The following is a 16,705-nucleotide window of genomic DNA, read 5'->3' on the forward strand; positions in this document are numbered from 1 at the left end:
AATCCTCAGGTTTTCTTCAAAGTGATTACAAGCTGCATCACCATTCCAGAGTTCTCATGTTTCTGTACATTCCCCAATATGGTGTTAGCAAGAAGTTTTTAAAACTCATATGGCAAAAGCCTGATTAAAGAAAAAAAAAATCCCTAAACTGGGCCATATGTAGGACATTCCTCTTGGTACTCTCTCTGTTTTATGGAACAGCCTCCCAATTTAAATAGAAGTCAACCCAATTTACAAAATTGGATTGGACAAAACACTAGAGAGCATGTTACAGTGTGCGGAGTCATCACACATTGCAGTGCAGATGCACTGCTGAATGACCTAACTTGCCTATTTGCATCTCTAATTTGTATGATATAATCTCCATTCTATACTGCAATTATTAGAGAAAGAAATTAATTTCTTGTTTCAAGGAAGTTGAGAGAGGAATAGAGGGGTGAAAAGAGGAAATTGAATTTTGCAGAACTATGATTCCAAAAATAATTCAGAAAAGGAAAATCCTGTATGTGTAAGAAGGGGATAAAATGTTATGGCGGAGAACTGACATTCAGTATGCTGTTAAAGGAAAAAGTTTGCATTGCTGGAATAGTGGCAACAAAGTCACCCCTTGTTTCTATTTTATTCAAAGTGTTTTGCTCTCTTCCACTATTATTTGCCATTTATTTTTATATTTACTGTTCCATATGCCAATTAAGAATTCTTAGCAGGTCTACCAAGCTGTAGGAATTTAAATTAACTGCAAAAAGAACCTCAAAAGCAGAGTAAGATTTTAAATGGATAATTGAAACCAACTGCAAAATTCCTTTATCAGAAGGGGGGAAGGGTAATGCTTTTTTAAGAGCGCCTTAAAATTAATCCTAAATGAGTATCACTTATTTTCAGCATGTCTGATTTGGCAGGTCTACTCTGAGGTTAATGTGAAAATGAATGTAAAAATACTTTAAGCTTTTTCTCTGCCAAACTGGAGTACCATTAACTGAAAGCTTTCAGAAACCAAGGTGGTATCAACAGTACCATCCACAGAGTATGGATGGTGCCCTGAAGTATATCCTATTGAGGGAACAGTCAGCATAGAAGCTGCTCTGGATACAGGCTGTTGTTGATTCTCTTTCTGCTGCTTGGAATAAAGAAAACAGTGTCCAGCTGCACATCATTTAAGGGATCTGCAGTCCTGATATGCAGTAGCTGCACACTACGTACAGAAACAAAATAGGCAGTCCAACCTTCCCCCCATGCCACCAAACTGCCATCTTTGCCTCGTGCCCTGTGCTGGAATGATGGTCGTGTCTCGTCCAGAATCACAGCTGGTCTTGCACATTTAAATGGGTTATTTTTTATTTTTTTTCCAGCAAAAGCCTACAAGTAATAAACAAGGCAGCCTTCAAAAACTGCAGTGTCTGCACCGGGGCAGAGTGGCCTTGTCTGCACTAGTGTTTTTTTCTGGAGTATCTCAGGACTGACAAGGCCAGTCTAACCCCAGCAGTACCAGCGATGCTCGGTGCACAGATGCAGATGCAGCTCCCCATCGCTGCCTATACCAGTGACTGTTTTATCCCCACTAGCACTTCCAAAGTTTTAACAGGAGCTGTGCCTCACCCATTAGGAGTGCTTAACAGCTGGGGCAGGTAGTAAGTAAAAAAACACCTCAAAATCCCATTACAGAAGAAAGTGTGTCTCCTCCGGTGGAAGGCCCCAGTTTTGGAGCAGCTTTGCTCTCCGGTGCTGTGCCACTTCCCTTCCACATGCTGTCTCTAGTACTTAGTACTTTGGCACTGGGTGACCTGAACTCTTCCTTTCTTTTTTCTAAGTAATTTTCCATTCCTTACACCTATGAAGAACAGTTTGAAAAAGGTGACCCATGCAAAGCCAAACCACAAGCTGGGTGATTTCTGCACACAGTTTTGGAGGGTTTCCTGGGCCAGCTAGGGAACTGACACTAGGGACCACAACTCTGCTTAAAGTCAGCGGGTCCCAGCTCACACGGACAGCAAAAAATTGCTGTTAAAGCAGAGCCTGCCCCAAATCCCCAAAACTAGAAATCCCACTGTGCCCATGCCCTCCTCCCAGCACAGGGGGGCACCCGCTGGCCTCTGGTGCTCCCAATGTGTTGGCCCCACTGTGCCATGGCCAGTGCAGGCAAGAGCATCCACCATGTTGACCCAGAGGGCCAAGGAGGGGTAGAAGATGTGACATGAGGCCTGAGGAGGAGTGCCAGGGATGAGTGGAGCCAGGGCAAAGGGCCTGTGGGGTGGCAGGGAGGAAGGAGCTTCAAGGGGATGGTAAGCACTGGTTCGCTCAGCCTGGTGTCAGAAAGGAACATCTCCTGCAGGCAAAGCAAAAACTCCTGAGGGAGATGATAGCTACTGACCAGCCTGTATCAAATCTAGTCACACAAGCACCAAACCCCGAAGTTAAAAGTGAAATCTCCATCAGCCCCAAACTGGGATGTGAGTACTTGGATGTGTCCTTGCTGAAAGAACATGATTTCTCAATGTTATTTTAGTTTTGAAGCTCTCAGGTGGTTGGGAGAGCTCCTTCTGAAGAGAAAGTGGCTTGTACAACAGCCATCAGCCCGCTGGATGGATTTAGTTTATAGACTAGCTCCCAGTCACAGCAAAACAGGCCTGAAACTCATGTGCATGTACCGAACAGTGAAATAACAACACTCATAGCAACAAAAACTTCTGGGAAAACAGACGAAAGTTTGTGAAAAGAAAACAAGCTTTGATGCCAGATCTTCAGATTTTGAGCTATTTTGTGAAGCAACAGCAAAATGCAGGGTAATGGGGAACCAGAGGAAGTTATTTAAGCAGTTAAAAGGCTTTGAATAAAGACCATTCACAAAGGGCTACTAAGGAAAGTCAGTAGCCAGGAGGAGAAGAGCAGGTAAAACCATGCCAATTGTGGATCCAAATCCTGTTAGGGAATAGCACGCAAGGGCAGAGCAGGAACAATTGCCCGGCTTTATTCACAGCATTTAGGTAGTGGGGTGCCTCAAAGATCAAGACAAACAGCAGCACTGTTTAACGAACTTTCTGAGGACTTGCTGTAAAGGCTGTATACATCAGAGCAACACACAAGAGCCAGTGGATCATGAGGCACCTCAGTAAGCCTCAACAACACTAAGTAACGGAGCCATGCGTCAGCAGAGGGAATGTGGTGTAGATAAGTGCAGAGCAATTTGCCTTGGAAGGCATGATTTAAACTACTCATACACAGATGGGTTCCGAATTAATTGTAACCTTTCAACAGAAAGATTGAGGCATCAGTGTGGACAGCTTAATGAAGATGTCTGCTCAGTGTGCTGCAGTGGTCAAACTCAGAAAAGAAGCTGTAATAAAAAAGTGGATGACAGAAAATATTGTAATATGATTATACTAAATATTGATAGAAAGTTTCAGTTAGCCAGCCTTAGAGGGATCTGAAAGAGAAATCTGCCTACAGAATAAACTGAATGACCTTGTAGTGGTCAGTCCTGCTAAGTGCCAGGGTCATCTCGCTTGTCACTGACTACAGTGCATCCTAGGCTCTCAGCACCTTAACTGAGCAGAATGGCAGCCTTTACAGAAGGAGTACAGGACTGTTTGTACAATGAAGGATAACCTTGACATGGTACATGGCATGCTTGTGTACCTTGTTCAATAATAACGAAACACTCAAAAGGACAAAGCTTATCAATGCAGTGTATAGCTAACTAATCTCTAGAAAGCTGGTCATAAACTGTTCTTATGGTAAATAGTTTTGTTTGCCACCAAAATAAGGAGTCTTAAATATACATTAAAATACAGTTAGTCAATTAACTGATGTAATCAGTAGAACTGATGATATAAGCCAAGGAGATACCATTTCATCAGTTGTTGTACAGAAAATAAAAATGACAAGAGCCTTCAACTTTGAATGTTGAAGACCCGTCAGGGTTAAGATAGAAATCCCTCAGATTTATGTCTCCATCAGTGATGATATAACTGGTGAACTGCTTTATATTAGAGGTTTGTCTTCTCAGTTGTATGGCCACAAGGCAATCTTTCCCTAGGTATAGTGTTGTTGAATGCCTGATGCATTATGAGTTCTTTAGAAGATGTTAGTGTTGGCACTGCTAGTAGGCAGATACTTAACTCAGTGTACTGTGCTATGAATACCTATCTAGAAAACTACAGTTTTCTGTGCTATGAATACCTATCTTCAAGCAAAATACATGTGACTGAATTTCAGATACCCTTTTAGCTATTTGTTCTTTCTGAAATCAAGTTCCCTTGTGCTGTGCTAACAAAAATAGAGTCAGGGGTAGCCAGCCATAATGCATGAGCAGCAATGAACCTTATATTACAGTTAAAAATAGCATTAATCAGAACTATACAATGAATTTAAGCCAGTATTAGTCAAAGAGCTGTTTGTTTTATTCCACAAGCAACATAAATATCCTTGAGCAATCAACTAGCCTTGAAAATTTCTACACAATACATAGACAATGAATGAAATGTTCATAAAATGTTCCAAACTGACAGGACTTTTGCCCTTAAATGTGAACACTTTTAGAAAATCTGTAAATAAAAGTACAGAGCAGTGGATATTTTTCATACTGTTGGAGGAGTAAAAGCTATATGTACATGTTTATTAGTACTAACAACCACCTTCCTAACCTAGCATGAGACTGGTAGGAGAGGACTGGAATCTCAAGCAACCTCAGGAGGTAGAATGGTAAACTAGCCTCACACTTGAAGGACATATTTTACTAAAGATCTTGTAGACATCTTCAGATGCATGTAAAATCCCTAACACACATTCTTCCTGTCACTGAACACCTTCCATACGAGAGTGAACTACAGGGTATTGGTTTTATTGAGCATGGGCATTATTATAGTGAGGGAAATTATTAGATTTAACATTTTCTGCATGAATGGAAAGTGGCTATTGGGGTGTCAGAGTCTGGAGGGAAGAAAGAAGCTGTGGATGTGGTTATGCAAAGAAGTTGTTGTTGAAGACTGTAACTTCTGTGATGGACAATATGTTGCTGGATTGCTGCCATTCCCAGTGTGAGAGATTTGGTGGGCAGTGTTGCATGTAGCTGCAGGAAATGGGCTACTTGGAAGGAAAAAATGCAGTGATCTTCCTGGACAAGAGCTATGAGGATTGAAAGTTTGCAGTGGACACAGACAAGGACACAGACAAGGTACAGAAGAGAGGGGAGCATTTTGTCCTGTGGCTTGAATGGGAGGAAGCTCTGCAAGGAGGTGCTGCCAAGAGGTTGTTGGGTTACATTCTGTGTGAGATTAAAAGTACCAGGGTGGACTTTGCCTCCACTGAAGTCAGTGATGATAATGACGGACGTTAAGATGGCCAGGGTCCCACTCATACTCTAAAATAAAAGCGGAAAACTAGGATAGCTTTAAAATCTTTTTGACATCAAATATCTGTGGCCACAGTAGTGACACTTAGGCATTCACCGAAAAAGATCTCTTAGGCACTTTCTAGGAGTTTTCCATTTTATAGAAAGAGAAACTGAGGTCTGTGTGAGACTTTCACAAAGGGAAAGGAATTTGGGTTCTTAAGTCTGATTTTCATTGCATTGCTGGAACTGGGAGAAGGGGGGAGAACAAATACCCTGACTCCTGGCCTGTTGATGAGACCACTACACAGGCTGTTAAAGGACTTGTTTTCCTTTCTGATTACATACCACTGTTTAAATCCATCGGCTTCTACTTTAAAAGGAGAAGAGTGCATGCTCAATTCTAGAGTAATTAGGTAATGTTGGTATTATGCTCTGAAGCTGTAAAGTGCTAATTTATGTAAAAGGCAAGTAGTAGTATTCTTAGCACTCAAGTATGATATCATCAGGCTGATGCGTAAGAACAGCAAAGTATGAAAAATCACATACATCTGTTTTGCTTTACTAAAACAAACTTAAAGTGAAATTAATCAATTGAAAAAATCAGTGTATCATAATTTTGCAGCTCTCACAAAGACATGTCTGATAAGAAAACTGAGTTTATCTTTATGTTGCCAAATAAGAGGCAACAAAACTTGAGGTTTAACTAGTTTTAGAAAATAGGAACTATTCTGAACTTTTTACATTTATTTTGTTTGCATTATTTTTCAGGGGTCCAACCGACTTAGTGTACATATTTCAGAGCAAAACTTGAAATGTACTGAAATCAAGTCCATTGCTTCTGAATCCTATGGCTCACAAAACAGTTACTTACACAAGTGGAAACAACACTTCCCAGTGCCAACCAAAACGAAAGGCTGAGGGAAAACAGGAAGTAATCCACACAGAAAGTGTGTAACTAATCTTGTGAGGGATAGCAGCAAGCCTCCTCTGCAGCAAGCTTCAGGAAGGGAGAAGCACAGATAGGCATCTTTTACACTGAGAATGGCCTGTCTGAGCGAGATTAACCCTTGCCACAGAAAGCTAAGATAACGTATCACTGTTCCAGAGAAAAACAATGTGAAGTACTGGATTGAGATGAGATCCGACTTGAAATGTAAAGCCTCAAAAGAGAGGCTTGCAGTAAAAAGAGTTACAGGCTATCAACTAGAGAAACACAGTGAAAATCCACTGAAAAGATGGGTCAGACTAGAATAATTCCAAGATCCTTCATACTTATAAAAGGAAACCACACTTGGAGAAGGTGTAGCGAAATAAGCTGCCTATAATGCTGAATGAGATGAAAAGATTTTATTGCTTACAAATTCTCCTGAACCCACAGCATATTCGTAAAGGCCTGGAATGAATGATGCTGCCATTACCACACAGTACACACATTATTTAATTTAGGAGAAAAACATAATCAAATCAAAGGAGAAAATGTAACTGAAACTGCAACTGTCTGCTGACAATGTGTGACACGTGACCAACACCACAGCTGCTTGTAACCCTTTATCATCATCAAGAGGATTAAACTACTTCCCTATGTATTTAAATAAAATTCAAAGTAGCAAGGATGCTGGAGAAGCATTAATGACCATGGTGATATATATGTACTGAAGAACTATTTTCCTCTATGCTACAACACTCTTTTGAAACACACTTGTTTGCTGTACACTGAACCCTTGTAGACTGCCAGGTAAGTCAGTATTTCTCATGTGATTTACAAAGGTTCTGCTGCATATAATACTGTCAGGTCCAATATTCATGCCCAAAATATGTGCTTATCCAAACCTACATTAACATTCAATACAGCAACAGAACATTTCTCTTATGTAACCATTACATTAATTTTACTAACATTTTCTTCATGACAGAAATATTGGAACTGCAAAGGCAAAATGTGGACTTAATCAAAGGAATAATATAATTACATTTTAGATTGGGTATTATTAAACTCCAGGCCAGACACTCACACAGATCAGTGTCTCAAGTGGACTGTTGGGCTGTAAAGATGCAAGCACCTGGAAATCCAGTCCCAAGTACAGACCACTGTTGGATTTAAACTGTCAATTTGATTGGTTGGTGGTTTGAGAAGTTAAGTTTTGTCAGCCTTACTCATACTGAGAAGTACCTTACCTCCTGCACAGCCCCACTGATTTAAAATAGGGTATTTGTATGCAGACATGAGAGAGTAGGGCACTGCATGAAATTATTTACCTAAAATATGTGACTGTTAATCGTGTGTATAAACATATCCTGGATTAAGTCCTATATTTGTAATCATAACTCTTTCTGGGTTTGGAACATTCCAATTCATTCTAATAATAAGCTTCAATTATTTGGTGGACTTCAAATAAATTACTTGTCAACTACCAGCTCAATTAATTACAGAATGTATGCAATGAACACTTCAGGTGTAATCATCCAGGTCTAATACGTACTTAGAACTAGGTACTCTGCTTTCTAATAATTTCTAATTAAATAAAACATTTTGTTCTACCTGAAATTGTTTTAAAGTCCTTGTTGACCCAAAACAGTAGCATTATTACATGGCTCAGTCTCCAAACAGAACAAAATTCAGTTCCTGCAGCCTATCTGGTGACTGCTTTCCATCTCTGTGCTCTAACTGAACCTGGTGTCATTTGGTTTACTACAGAAACTGCTAGCATTTTCTCAAAGGCACCCGAACATTTTCCTTTTGTTATTTCTGGTTCCCACTGATACCCAAAAGGAAAGAGTAGCAAAATTGTCAGTGCTGGGGTTCTGCATGACAGGATACAAACAGAATGATACTTGATTAATGATTTACTTACATGTCTGTTTATTTTGCATATTTACAACCTCTTGAGACTCTTTAAGAAATAATGTTCTTAATAAGTTTTCCCATTTTTATAGAGTTACTTTTTCAAAGAACTTACCTTGCAGTGAAATTACACTTAAGGAAGAACACTGGTTGCAATCACACAAGCTTGAAGGAGCACGCAGAGAGGGCTGTAACAGTAAAACAATGGAGCTTGTCACCCTTCCCAAGATATTCTCACAGACTAAGACAATGCAGATGAAGGGTGCAAAGCCACATTCATTATTACCAAAATAAAATATATCAACATGTTACTATCTTGAGCCATCTAAACAAACAGGAAAAGGTGGGTGGGCAGAGAGGAGCACAATTTGCATAGCTGTGCTCCTTAATTTAGAACAGCACTTTGATGTGTACATCTTTGGTTTCTGGCACACCAACAAGGGATGCAAGCATACAAAGCACTCTAATATACCTCCAAATGCTTCAGGAAGTTCCTTGCTCTGGATAACCCTTTGCTTTTCATAAAGATTGGTTGCCAACAAATACACTGGTAACCCCCATTCTCAGCAGAGTAATCACTTCCAATCAGGGCAGTGATGGATTGCCTTGTGAAACCTGGCAAAGGAAAAGCAAGTCCTGTGCTGACTAATGGAGATAGCGCATGCTCCATCCCTCTCTTTGTTTCCACCAACTCTCCTACACTAGCCAGCTGTGAACTGAGTACAGATTTGCTTTGACATCACTCCAGTAACTCCTTGTAATGTACACCACCACTGGATGAAATCCCCAGTGTATCGTCTCTTCCACACTTGGGCTGCCTCCCTGTGCATCAGGGGCAGTACCTCACTGAAGCTGAGGTACTGGCCTTCCCCAGGACAGTATGTGGTTGGAATGGGAGGGCAGGTGTTCAGTCCTGCCATGGCTGGTGTCCGAATTAGCAGAGGGGAGCTGCACTGGCTTTAGGAAGCTTGTGCCTGGTATCAAACTAAATGAACTGAGTTAATGCAACGTTCTGCCTTTGTCTGGACTTTACTGCTGTTCAAACAGCCAAATTTGACAAGGTAATTCCTTCCCACCTGGATTCTTGAGGATCTCACATCCAGACCCATAGGTAATCTTGTGTCCACTCTTATTCCCTAGTCACACAAGACTAATACATCTCTCACTGAAGCATGTCAGACAATGGAACTTTTTCTAATCAAAACCCCTGTTTTTTCACCCCACAGGCAAAAAACCCACACTGTTCTTCTCACAAAGGGAATTCCAGGGGGGGAAAAAGGCATGTTGAGAGACCAAAACAGATTTCTCTGCTTCCTGGGTGCCCATCTGGAACAAACTTGTCATGTTTATTGTTTTTCCTCAGGGTGGCCAGTGAAACCAGTGGCAGCCATCCAGCTCAGCACTAGTAAAGCAAAGAGCTGGGGACCTCCTGCGCCACAGTTCCCTCCCAAGTGCCAGGTGCCCCAGGGAAGGGTGGGATTAAAGGAAGCTGTGAGGAGGTCAAAAGCAAGAGCAGCCAGAAAATCAGCTTGTCTTCTCAATAGCAGAGCTTAATCATTTCTACAGCAAGGGCATTTATTCCAGGATATCATTCTAATATAAAATTTCCTACCAGATAACCCTAGCAGATGTCCTGAACTGGGTTTTCCTGACTGACTGCTTTGTGTCAGCATTGGAGGGAACACATAGACATTCACCTCCATGGAGATCTGGGACAGACAAGTCTCAGAGTTAGGGACTGTATTTTCCGAACTGCAAAAACGGACTTAAAGGTCCAAGTCCCCCTCAAATCCCTTCCCTGTGTTTTTTGCTCCAGTGGTATATCCCTGGAACTATAGGTATTCATCTGGCTTGAACACTTTCAGTAAATACCTGGAAAAACACCATCTGGGATTCTTCTTTTTGATTTTCCTTTCCTTCCTTTCACCGCACTCTGCAGGCATTCCAGTCTGGAAGGAGTGAGCAAGGCTGCATCTGCAACCCAGCCTCAGTGCCTGCCTGAACTTCTGATCCCAAATATTAACACCTAACTGAGGATCCATCTTTTCCCTCCTTTTCTGTTGTTGTGTTTGCTCTTTCTCAGTGATTCTTCCTAGATGGACACAGCAGTCACAACCTGCTTTCAACTCCGCTCGGATTCTGCACTGAAAACCCTGCTGCTTTCATTCTCACCCCAGGCCATCTCCAGCATTCTCCTGATTCTCAGTGCCCTGCTTTCTTGCTCTTTGACAGAAGAACCAGCTCAGGTATGTTGAAGACCTCGGAGAATATGTGTGAAAAGATTCTTTAAATAGCTGTAGACTTTTTAGATCAGAAGAGGCAAACTGATGAGATTCAGTGCTTCCTGATAGCTCAGAGGTGATGGGCTCATGCTTTGTCCTGCATTCCCCTAGCTGCCTGTCACCAGTCTTCCAGCCATTTCCTGGAAAGCAACCAACTGATTGTGTTCCCACTTTGCTATGGCCATAAACAACAACAAACTTGGCTCATCTGGCACCTCTATGCAACCACTGATGAAGGAAGCTCCATCCTGCCTAATTCTTTGTGTTTGTGCTGTAAATATCTGGAGACATGCTTTGTGTGAGTGAGGTGTCATGGAGGCTGCGACTTCCCTACTGTTGTTTCTGGCAGTCTCATGCCAACTCTCCATCATTCACTTTGGCAAGCTGGCAGCTTCCAGCATCTGAAAGCCAAAAATAGGAAAGGGCATTTGCAGGGCGGTGATATGATGTGTGCTTGGCTTTAAAAAGGATCACAAACTTAAGGCAGTGGAGAGCAAAAAGGCATACCAGTATCACCATGGATATGTGACATTAAACAAACCACTTGTCATGATACACAGCTGACTACTTGCCAAATGGAACAGGATCTTCTTATTATTCATGGTTTTGCCCTGTAAAACCTGCACAGTCACAAGAAGGAAAAATCTCCAGAAACGTACTGTTACCTTCCTCACCATCCCAGCCCATACTGGGGCTTCTGGTTCAACAGCAACTCCCAGATGTCCACCTACTTGCACACATTTGAAGACTAAAAGGTGAAATCCTGGTGGGCACCCTACTTAATCACTGCTGGAAAGGGAGCTGCAGGATGAGGTCACTTCCTTGAGGTAACTCTGACACTTGTAACACTTCCTGTCCTCCAGGGCTTTGATTCCATCCCTCCTGTCCCTCATAGCTGAGGCGGCAGCCTGGTATTTTTCTGCTGTCTCGTATATGCCCATCCACTGTTGCCTCCCGCATGGCTTTGCTGAGGACTACAGCAGCCACACAGGGAATTACCCTTGTCTAATCCATCACGGCACACCTCACTGTGCCCAGGAACCTAACTGCTTCCATCTAGGGGGATGATGGAAGCCCCAGGTGAGCTGGAGCTAACCCTCCCTTCATAGCACACTGCAGCCAGGTGAGTTCCTAGCCCACCCAAAAAGGACCAAGAGGGCTGCCACATGGACAGCATCTTGTAGGATCCCACTTGCTCTCTCCTGTGCCTCCCCGGGGACTTCCTGCATCCTTGCGGCTCGTGTGTGGGGCAGAAACCCCATCTCAGCCTACATGATGGCTGTGTCGACCTCAAAAAAAGGCACACAGAATTCCTTGTGTCTGGGGAAGCCATCCTGCATCTCAACCTATGTGATGGCAGCTTTGACCTCAAAAGCGGACCACCACAGTTCCTAATGTCCAGGAACTGTGCCTTGCCTACCGCTGCCCCCTTTGGTGTGCCCGTGGGCAGCTGAAAGGAGGAAAGTGGAGAGAGGGAGCAAAAAGCCAGGCAAAAGCACTGCTGAAAATGGGCCACCATCCAAAAGTTCCCTGCTGCAGGCCAGGCCTCCCAGGCCCTCTGCACTTCCCCGCTGCTTCAATCTGGCCATCCGTTCACAGGTTGCTGGTGGATGTGGAGTAAGAGGCAGGAGTGCTAGTCTTGGGGTGATGGTGGTGATGGTGGCTTGGCACACACGCGTGGCCATGCCAGGTCGGTGCTGTGGGGCCGGGCAGGAGCCACTGATAGGGGATGTGCTCAGCCAGGCTGACAGTCTGCAAAGAGTGTACCCACCGTGCCCCGTGTGTTCAGGTTTCCTTTGCCATTCCACGAAAAACAGTCATAAATAACTCAAACCCACCAACCAGGCCAAGGGCAAGAGCGGGTGGGCATTAACCCTCCACAGCCCGTGGGGCAAATATCAGAGATGGAAAGAAGGGGGGTGGAGGGGGCAGCACCCCCAACTTCCCCTCCTGCATGCAGCACCCTTGTCTGCGGAAAAAGGTGGATCTCGGATCTCGCCTCCGGGAGACGGGCAGGGCCCCGAGGGGCACCCACGCGTGTCCGGGGACTCCCTCCGGCAGGGCCGGGCACCTGCACGGCGGCGGAGCCAGGCTACGGGGAGACGGGACGGACCTCGCCCTGCCCAGGCAGCGTCCCGGAACGCCCAGCACCACGCGTGTCCACAGCGCCACGAGCGGCGGGGGCGTTAGGAAGCCCGGCGGTGCCTGAAGAGAACGGACCAGAGGCGGGTGAGGGGCTGTGGGGGGGTGCTGCCCGCTGCGGAGCCCCGCTTTGTTCTCGGGAGAGCAACCTACGGACACATGTGTGGCCCAGCTGAGAGGAGCGGGGTGCTGGGTGCCTCCCTGAGCCGCCGTGCCCCTTCTCGCGTGTCACTTTGCACGCGTGTGCCCCTGCCTGTGTCTGTGCGCGTGTGCGCGCTGGGTGCTGGGCTTGGGGCTGGGTTTGGTGGGGTTTTTTTCCTTTCCTCTTTTTTTTTCCCCTCGCTTGCTCCAGGTTTTACTTCTGGTTGCCTGTAAGGGTTTTGCTCCTCCCTTCTGAAATCCTATATTAGCCGTGGCCAAAGCCGTGTAAGAAACACAGCTCATTGTTGGCAAGTGCCGATGAGCCTCGCAGAGGAGTGAAGCGCAGCGCAGCGCCGGGGCTGCGGCAGCGACCACCGCGCCGGGGAGGGAGCCGGGGCCGCCCTCTCTATGCTGGGTGACTTCTGCTAACCGATTTCACCGCCACCTTCGAAGCAAGAGGAGGAAGAAGCCGGGAGGTGAGTGCGGCGTTCTCGTAGCTGATGCCGGGTGTCCCTTTTGTGTGCAACAGGAAAAATGGGACTGTTTAAACACGCGAGGAAAGGTGCTTCCCGGCTGCCCGGCTCTGCCTCCTTATCTGTGCGTAACCGTGTTTTTACCAAAATAATTCGGACTCCATGCCAAAAGTTACCGGCAGCGGCGAGGTGGGACTTGCCAATTCTTCGCCTTGTTCCCCGCAAGTTGGCGAGCGTGCCGCGGAAACCCACCGCCTACCCCGCCGGAGAGGGGTCTCGGCCGGCTCTTGCCCTAACGGGGTGGCGGTGGTGGCTGCCCGTGCTAGGGTACGGTATAGCACGGTACGGAACGGCACCGCTCCCCGCCGGTGGGTGCTGGACAACTTCGAGCGAGTGGGAAGGCGTGTGTTGCTCGCCGGATTAGCGGAGGGGACCGGCATCTGCTCCCCGTTTATTTTTCCCTTTGTACGGTACGGTAGAGCCGCGGTAGGAGATTTTTTTTTTTTCCTTTTTTTATTTTTTCTTTTTCCCCCTCTATCCCACCGAGAAAGAGAGGACGGCGAGACCGGAGAAGTAACTGCTCCTAGAGCCAGGCAGATGCAGCCGGGCCGGGAGAGGGCAGTTGACTGCATGGCTGAATGGCTAGATGGATGTCCGAGGGTGTATTTTCTTAATGTATTCACACACTAACTTTCCAGGTGGGCGATGGCAGACCACATGATGGCCATGAACCACGGGCGATTCCCGGACGGATCCGGCGGGCTGCACCACCACCCCGCGCACCGGATGAGCATGGGGCAGTTTCCCACCCCCCACCACCACCAGCACCAGGCGCCGCCGCCACCGCAGCAGCAGCACGCCTTCAGCGCCCTAATGGGCGAGCACCTCCACTACGGCGCTGGGAGCCTGAACGCGAGCGGCGGGGGGAGGCACGCCGTGGGGCCGGGCAGCGTGAGCGGAGGGCACCCGGCCGGCAGCCTGGCTCCCGCCGCCCGCTTCGGCGGCTCCCAGTTCCTGGCCCCCCCCGTCGCCAGCCCGGGAGGGCAGCTGAGTGCCAGCATGCAGCTCCAGAAGCTGAACAACCAGTACTTCAGCCACCACCCTTACCCGCACAGCCACTACATGCCGGACTTGCACCCCGGCAGCCACCAGCTGAACGGCAGCAGCCAGCAGCATTTCAGGGACTGCAACCCCAAGCACGGCGGCGGCGGGAGCGGTGGGAGCGGGAGCGGGCTACCGCCTGCCGTCCCCCACGTCCCCGCAGCAATGCTGCCGCCCAATGTCATAGACACTGACTTCATCGACGAGGAGGTCCTCATGTCCTTAGTCATCGAAATGGGGCTGGATCGCATCAAGGAGCTTCCCGAGCTGTGGTTGGGACAGAACGAGTTTGACTTCATGACAGACTTCGTTTGCAAACAGCAGCCCAGCAGGGTGAGCTGCTGATTCATTTAAAACAAACAAAGGACTTTCTATCGGTGCGAATGAAAACATTCCCCTAGACACGGTGTCTCACTTTTCAGGGCTTGAAAAGGTGAGAATCTGGAAAGCAAGAGTCAACTATGCGCTTGTATAAATTCTTTTTTTTTTTTTTTTTAATTGCTGCCACTTTTTTTGTTTTGTAGCTTTGACATTCACGTCCCCTCCCGTAGCCATAATTTCTAGTGAACTGTTACCTTTTTATGTTGGTTGCCCCCCCTTCCCCTCCTTGTTCTCTTAATTTCCTTGCAGTAACGTGCCCATAATTCCCACAGTGCTGAACTGTTAGACATTAATCTTAGCAAATTGCTTAATCTGGTGGATTTTGTAAACGATGATTTCCAACGACTTGAACCGCATTCAAATTCTGAGTGAACAGGGACAAAAAAAACCCTGCATTAGTTGGTTGCATGAACTTTGAAGGGCAGATCCTACAGCACAAATGCTGCCATCTTGCTTAATTTTTAACTATGCATTGCAGTGCAGACCAATAATTTATCTTTTTTTCCAATATGCTAAACTGGAATCTTAACGGATGTGGGCCAAACCTTTCCAGATCAGGACAAGTAATGCTATTACTTAAAAAGTCTGTTACCCATTCCCCCTCCCCCATATATGTACAGACAATAATATGGTGTGGATGGAATGTTGACTAGTGGCAAACATTTCACAGATTATTTTTTTTTAATTATTATTATTATTATTTTGTTTCCGTCTTCAGCGTTTTGACACTGTGCTAATATAGTTTATTCAGTACATGAAAAGATACTACTGTGTTGAAAGCTTTTCAGGAAAATTTGACAGTATTTTTGTACAAAACATTTTTTTGAGAAAATATTGTTAATTTATTCTATTTTAATTTGCCAATGTCAATAAAAAGTTAAGAAATGCTTTAGTTTTTCTAGAAATCATTTACCAGTATTTTTCTTCAAAACTCTTCCCCACTGCCCTTGGTAAGTAGAACATCTATCTGTACAACCGTGTTAGTGTGCAAAAAGACATTCCAAAATAGAAGGTACACTACACCCATATATATGTCATGGTGAACTTGGTAGGTGAGTGGGATTTAAACATACAGCATAAAGCCTCATACGTAACATTGTAATATGCCTGTCAGTGTGGTTTTATGAAAAATAAAGTTGCCAGGGTGCAACTTTTTTGTGACTTGCCAACATACTTGCTTTAAATGTAGTTGTCCAGAGTTATGATGCATAAAGTATTTATTATATTTATCTATTAAACTTGTAATTTTATAAATCTGCTTTCATTTATATAGTAGACTTTGTTCTTTTGTATATTTTTTATCTCACCTGGAAGAGCTATGTAAACAGATTAAGTGCTGTACAAGTATCTGTAACTTGGGAAGAGAGGGTGGGGGTGTCGTCCCGTCCCTCTCGCCTTGTAGGGCTAACACAGGAGATTGCTGCATCGATCCAGCTCTGCATCGCACCAGAACCAATTGTGTTTAATTTCCAGTGACCTGGGAAAAGGAGAATATATCCTGAAAGTATTCCACCGTGGGACATCTCTGACCCCTCTCTCCCAGAACTTGGGACCAACTGAAGCCACCGATACAAATCCATACAGGTCTACTTTAAATATTTGGGAGAAAAATGCCCATTATCATAAGGCAATTGACATCTTGCTCCTTTAATGCCAACAGTTACAGCTTTCTGCCCCCACCCAGCCTTTGGCAAAGCTCCTGCACAAGTTATTACTTAAGTGAGGACTGTGGGATCAGGACTCTAATAATACATGTAATCCCATTTAGCCATGCTTCCCAGGTTCAATACAGGGGTGATAACACCCTACTTTCTTTCTGCTTACTTTTTCAGCCACATCTTCTGAATCTATTAGTAAGAAAGCCAGCATGGTGGATGTAGTTAAATTTTAAGCCTGGGCATGTAAATAGGGGTCGATGTTGCCACACAATGGGAGTGTAAATAGCAGTGTTTTGAGTCAAGCTGGGAAATGAAACTGATGACTATTGCTAAAATTGTCCCAGCTGGTGAGAAAA

General features: G+C 45.1%; 1 protein-coding gene and 1 long non-coding RNA gene across 2 annotated transcripts in view; one reads left to right on the forward strand and one right to left on the reverse strand.

Annotated features, from left to right (window-relative positions):
• The window catches only part of LOC133225657 (uncharacterized), a 52,611-nt gene extending 45,211 nt beyond the window's left edge, over positions 1-7,400 (reverse strand). The window contains exon 1 of the long non-coding RNA XR_009729227.1: positions 7,300-7,400. This is a non-coding gene — a long non-coding RNA (uncharacterized LOC133225657). The remainder of the gene's footprint in view (positions 1-7,299) is intronic.
• Positions 7,401-12,750: 5,350 nt separating this feature from the next.
• CITED2 (Cbp/p300 interacting transactivator with Glu/Asp rich carboxy-terminal domain 2) lies at positions 12,751-15,945 on the forward strand. The gene is made up of 2 exons (XM_061378486.1): positions 12,751-13,212; positions 13,908-15,945. Exon 2 carries the CDS (start codon positions 13,915-13,917, stop codon positions 14,653-14,655), a length of 741 nt encoding a protein of 246 aa, XP_061234470.1. The 5' UTR covers positions 12,751-13,212; positions 13,908-13,914; the 3' UTR covers positions 14,656-15,945.
• Positions 15,946-16,705: the final 760 nt, after the last annotated feature.

Source organism: Neopsephotus bourkii, unplaced genomic scaffold (assembly GCF_033783945.1).
Source record: "Neopsephotus bourkii isolate Nb327-2 ecotype Australia unplaced genomic scaffold, CSIRO-AGI_Nbou_v1 NB_1765, whole genome shotgun sequence".
Lineage (NCBI taxonomy): Eukaryota > Metazoa > Chordata > Aves > Psittaciformes > Psittacidae > Neopsephotus > Neopsephotus bourkii.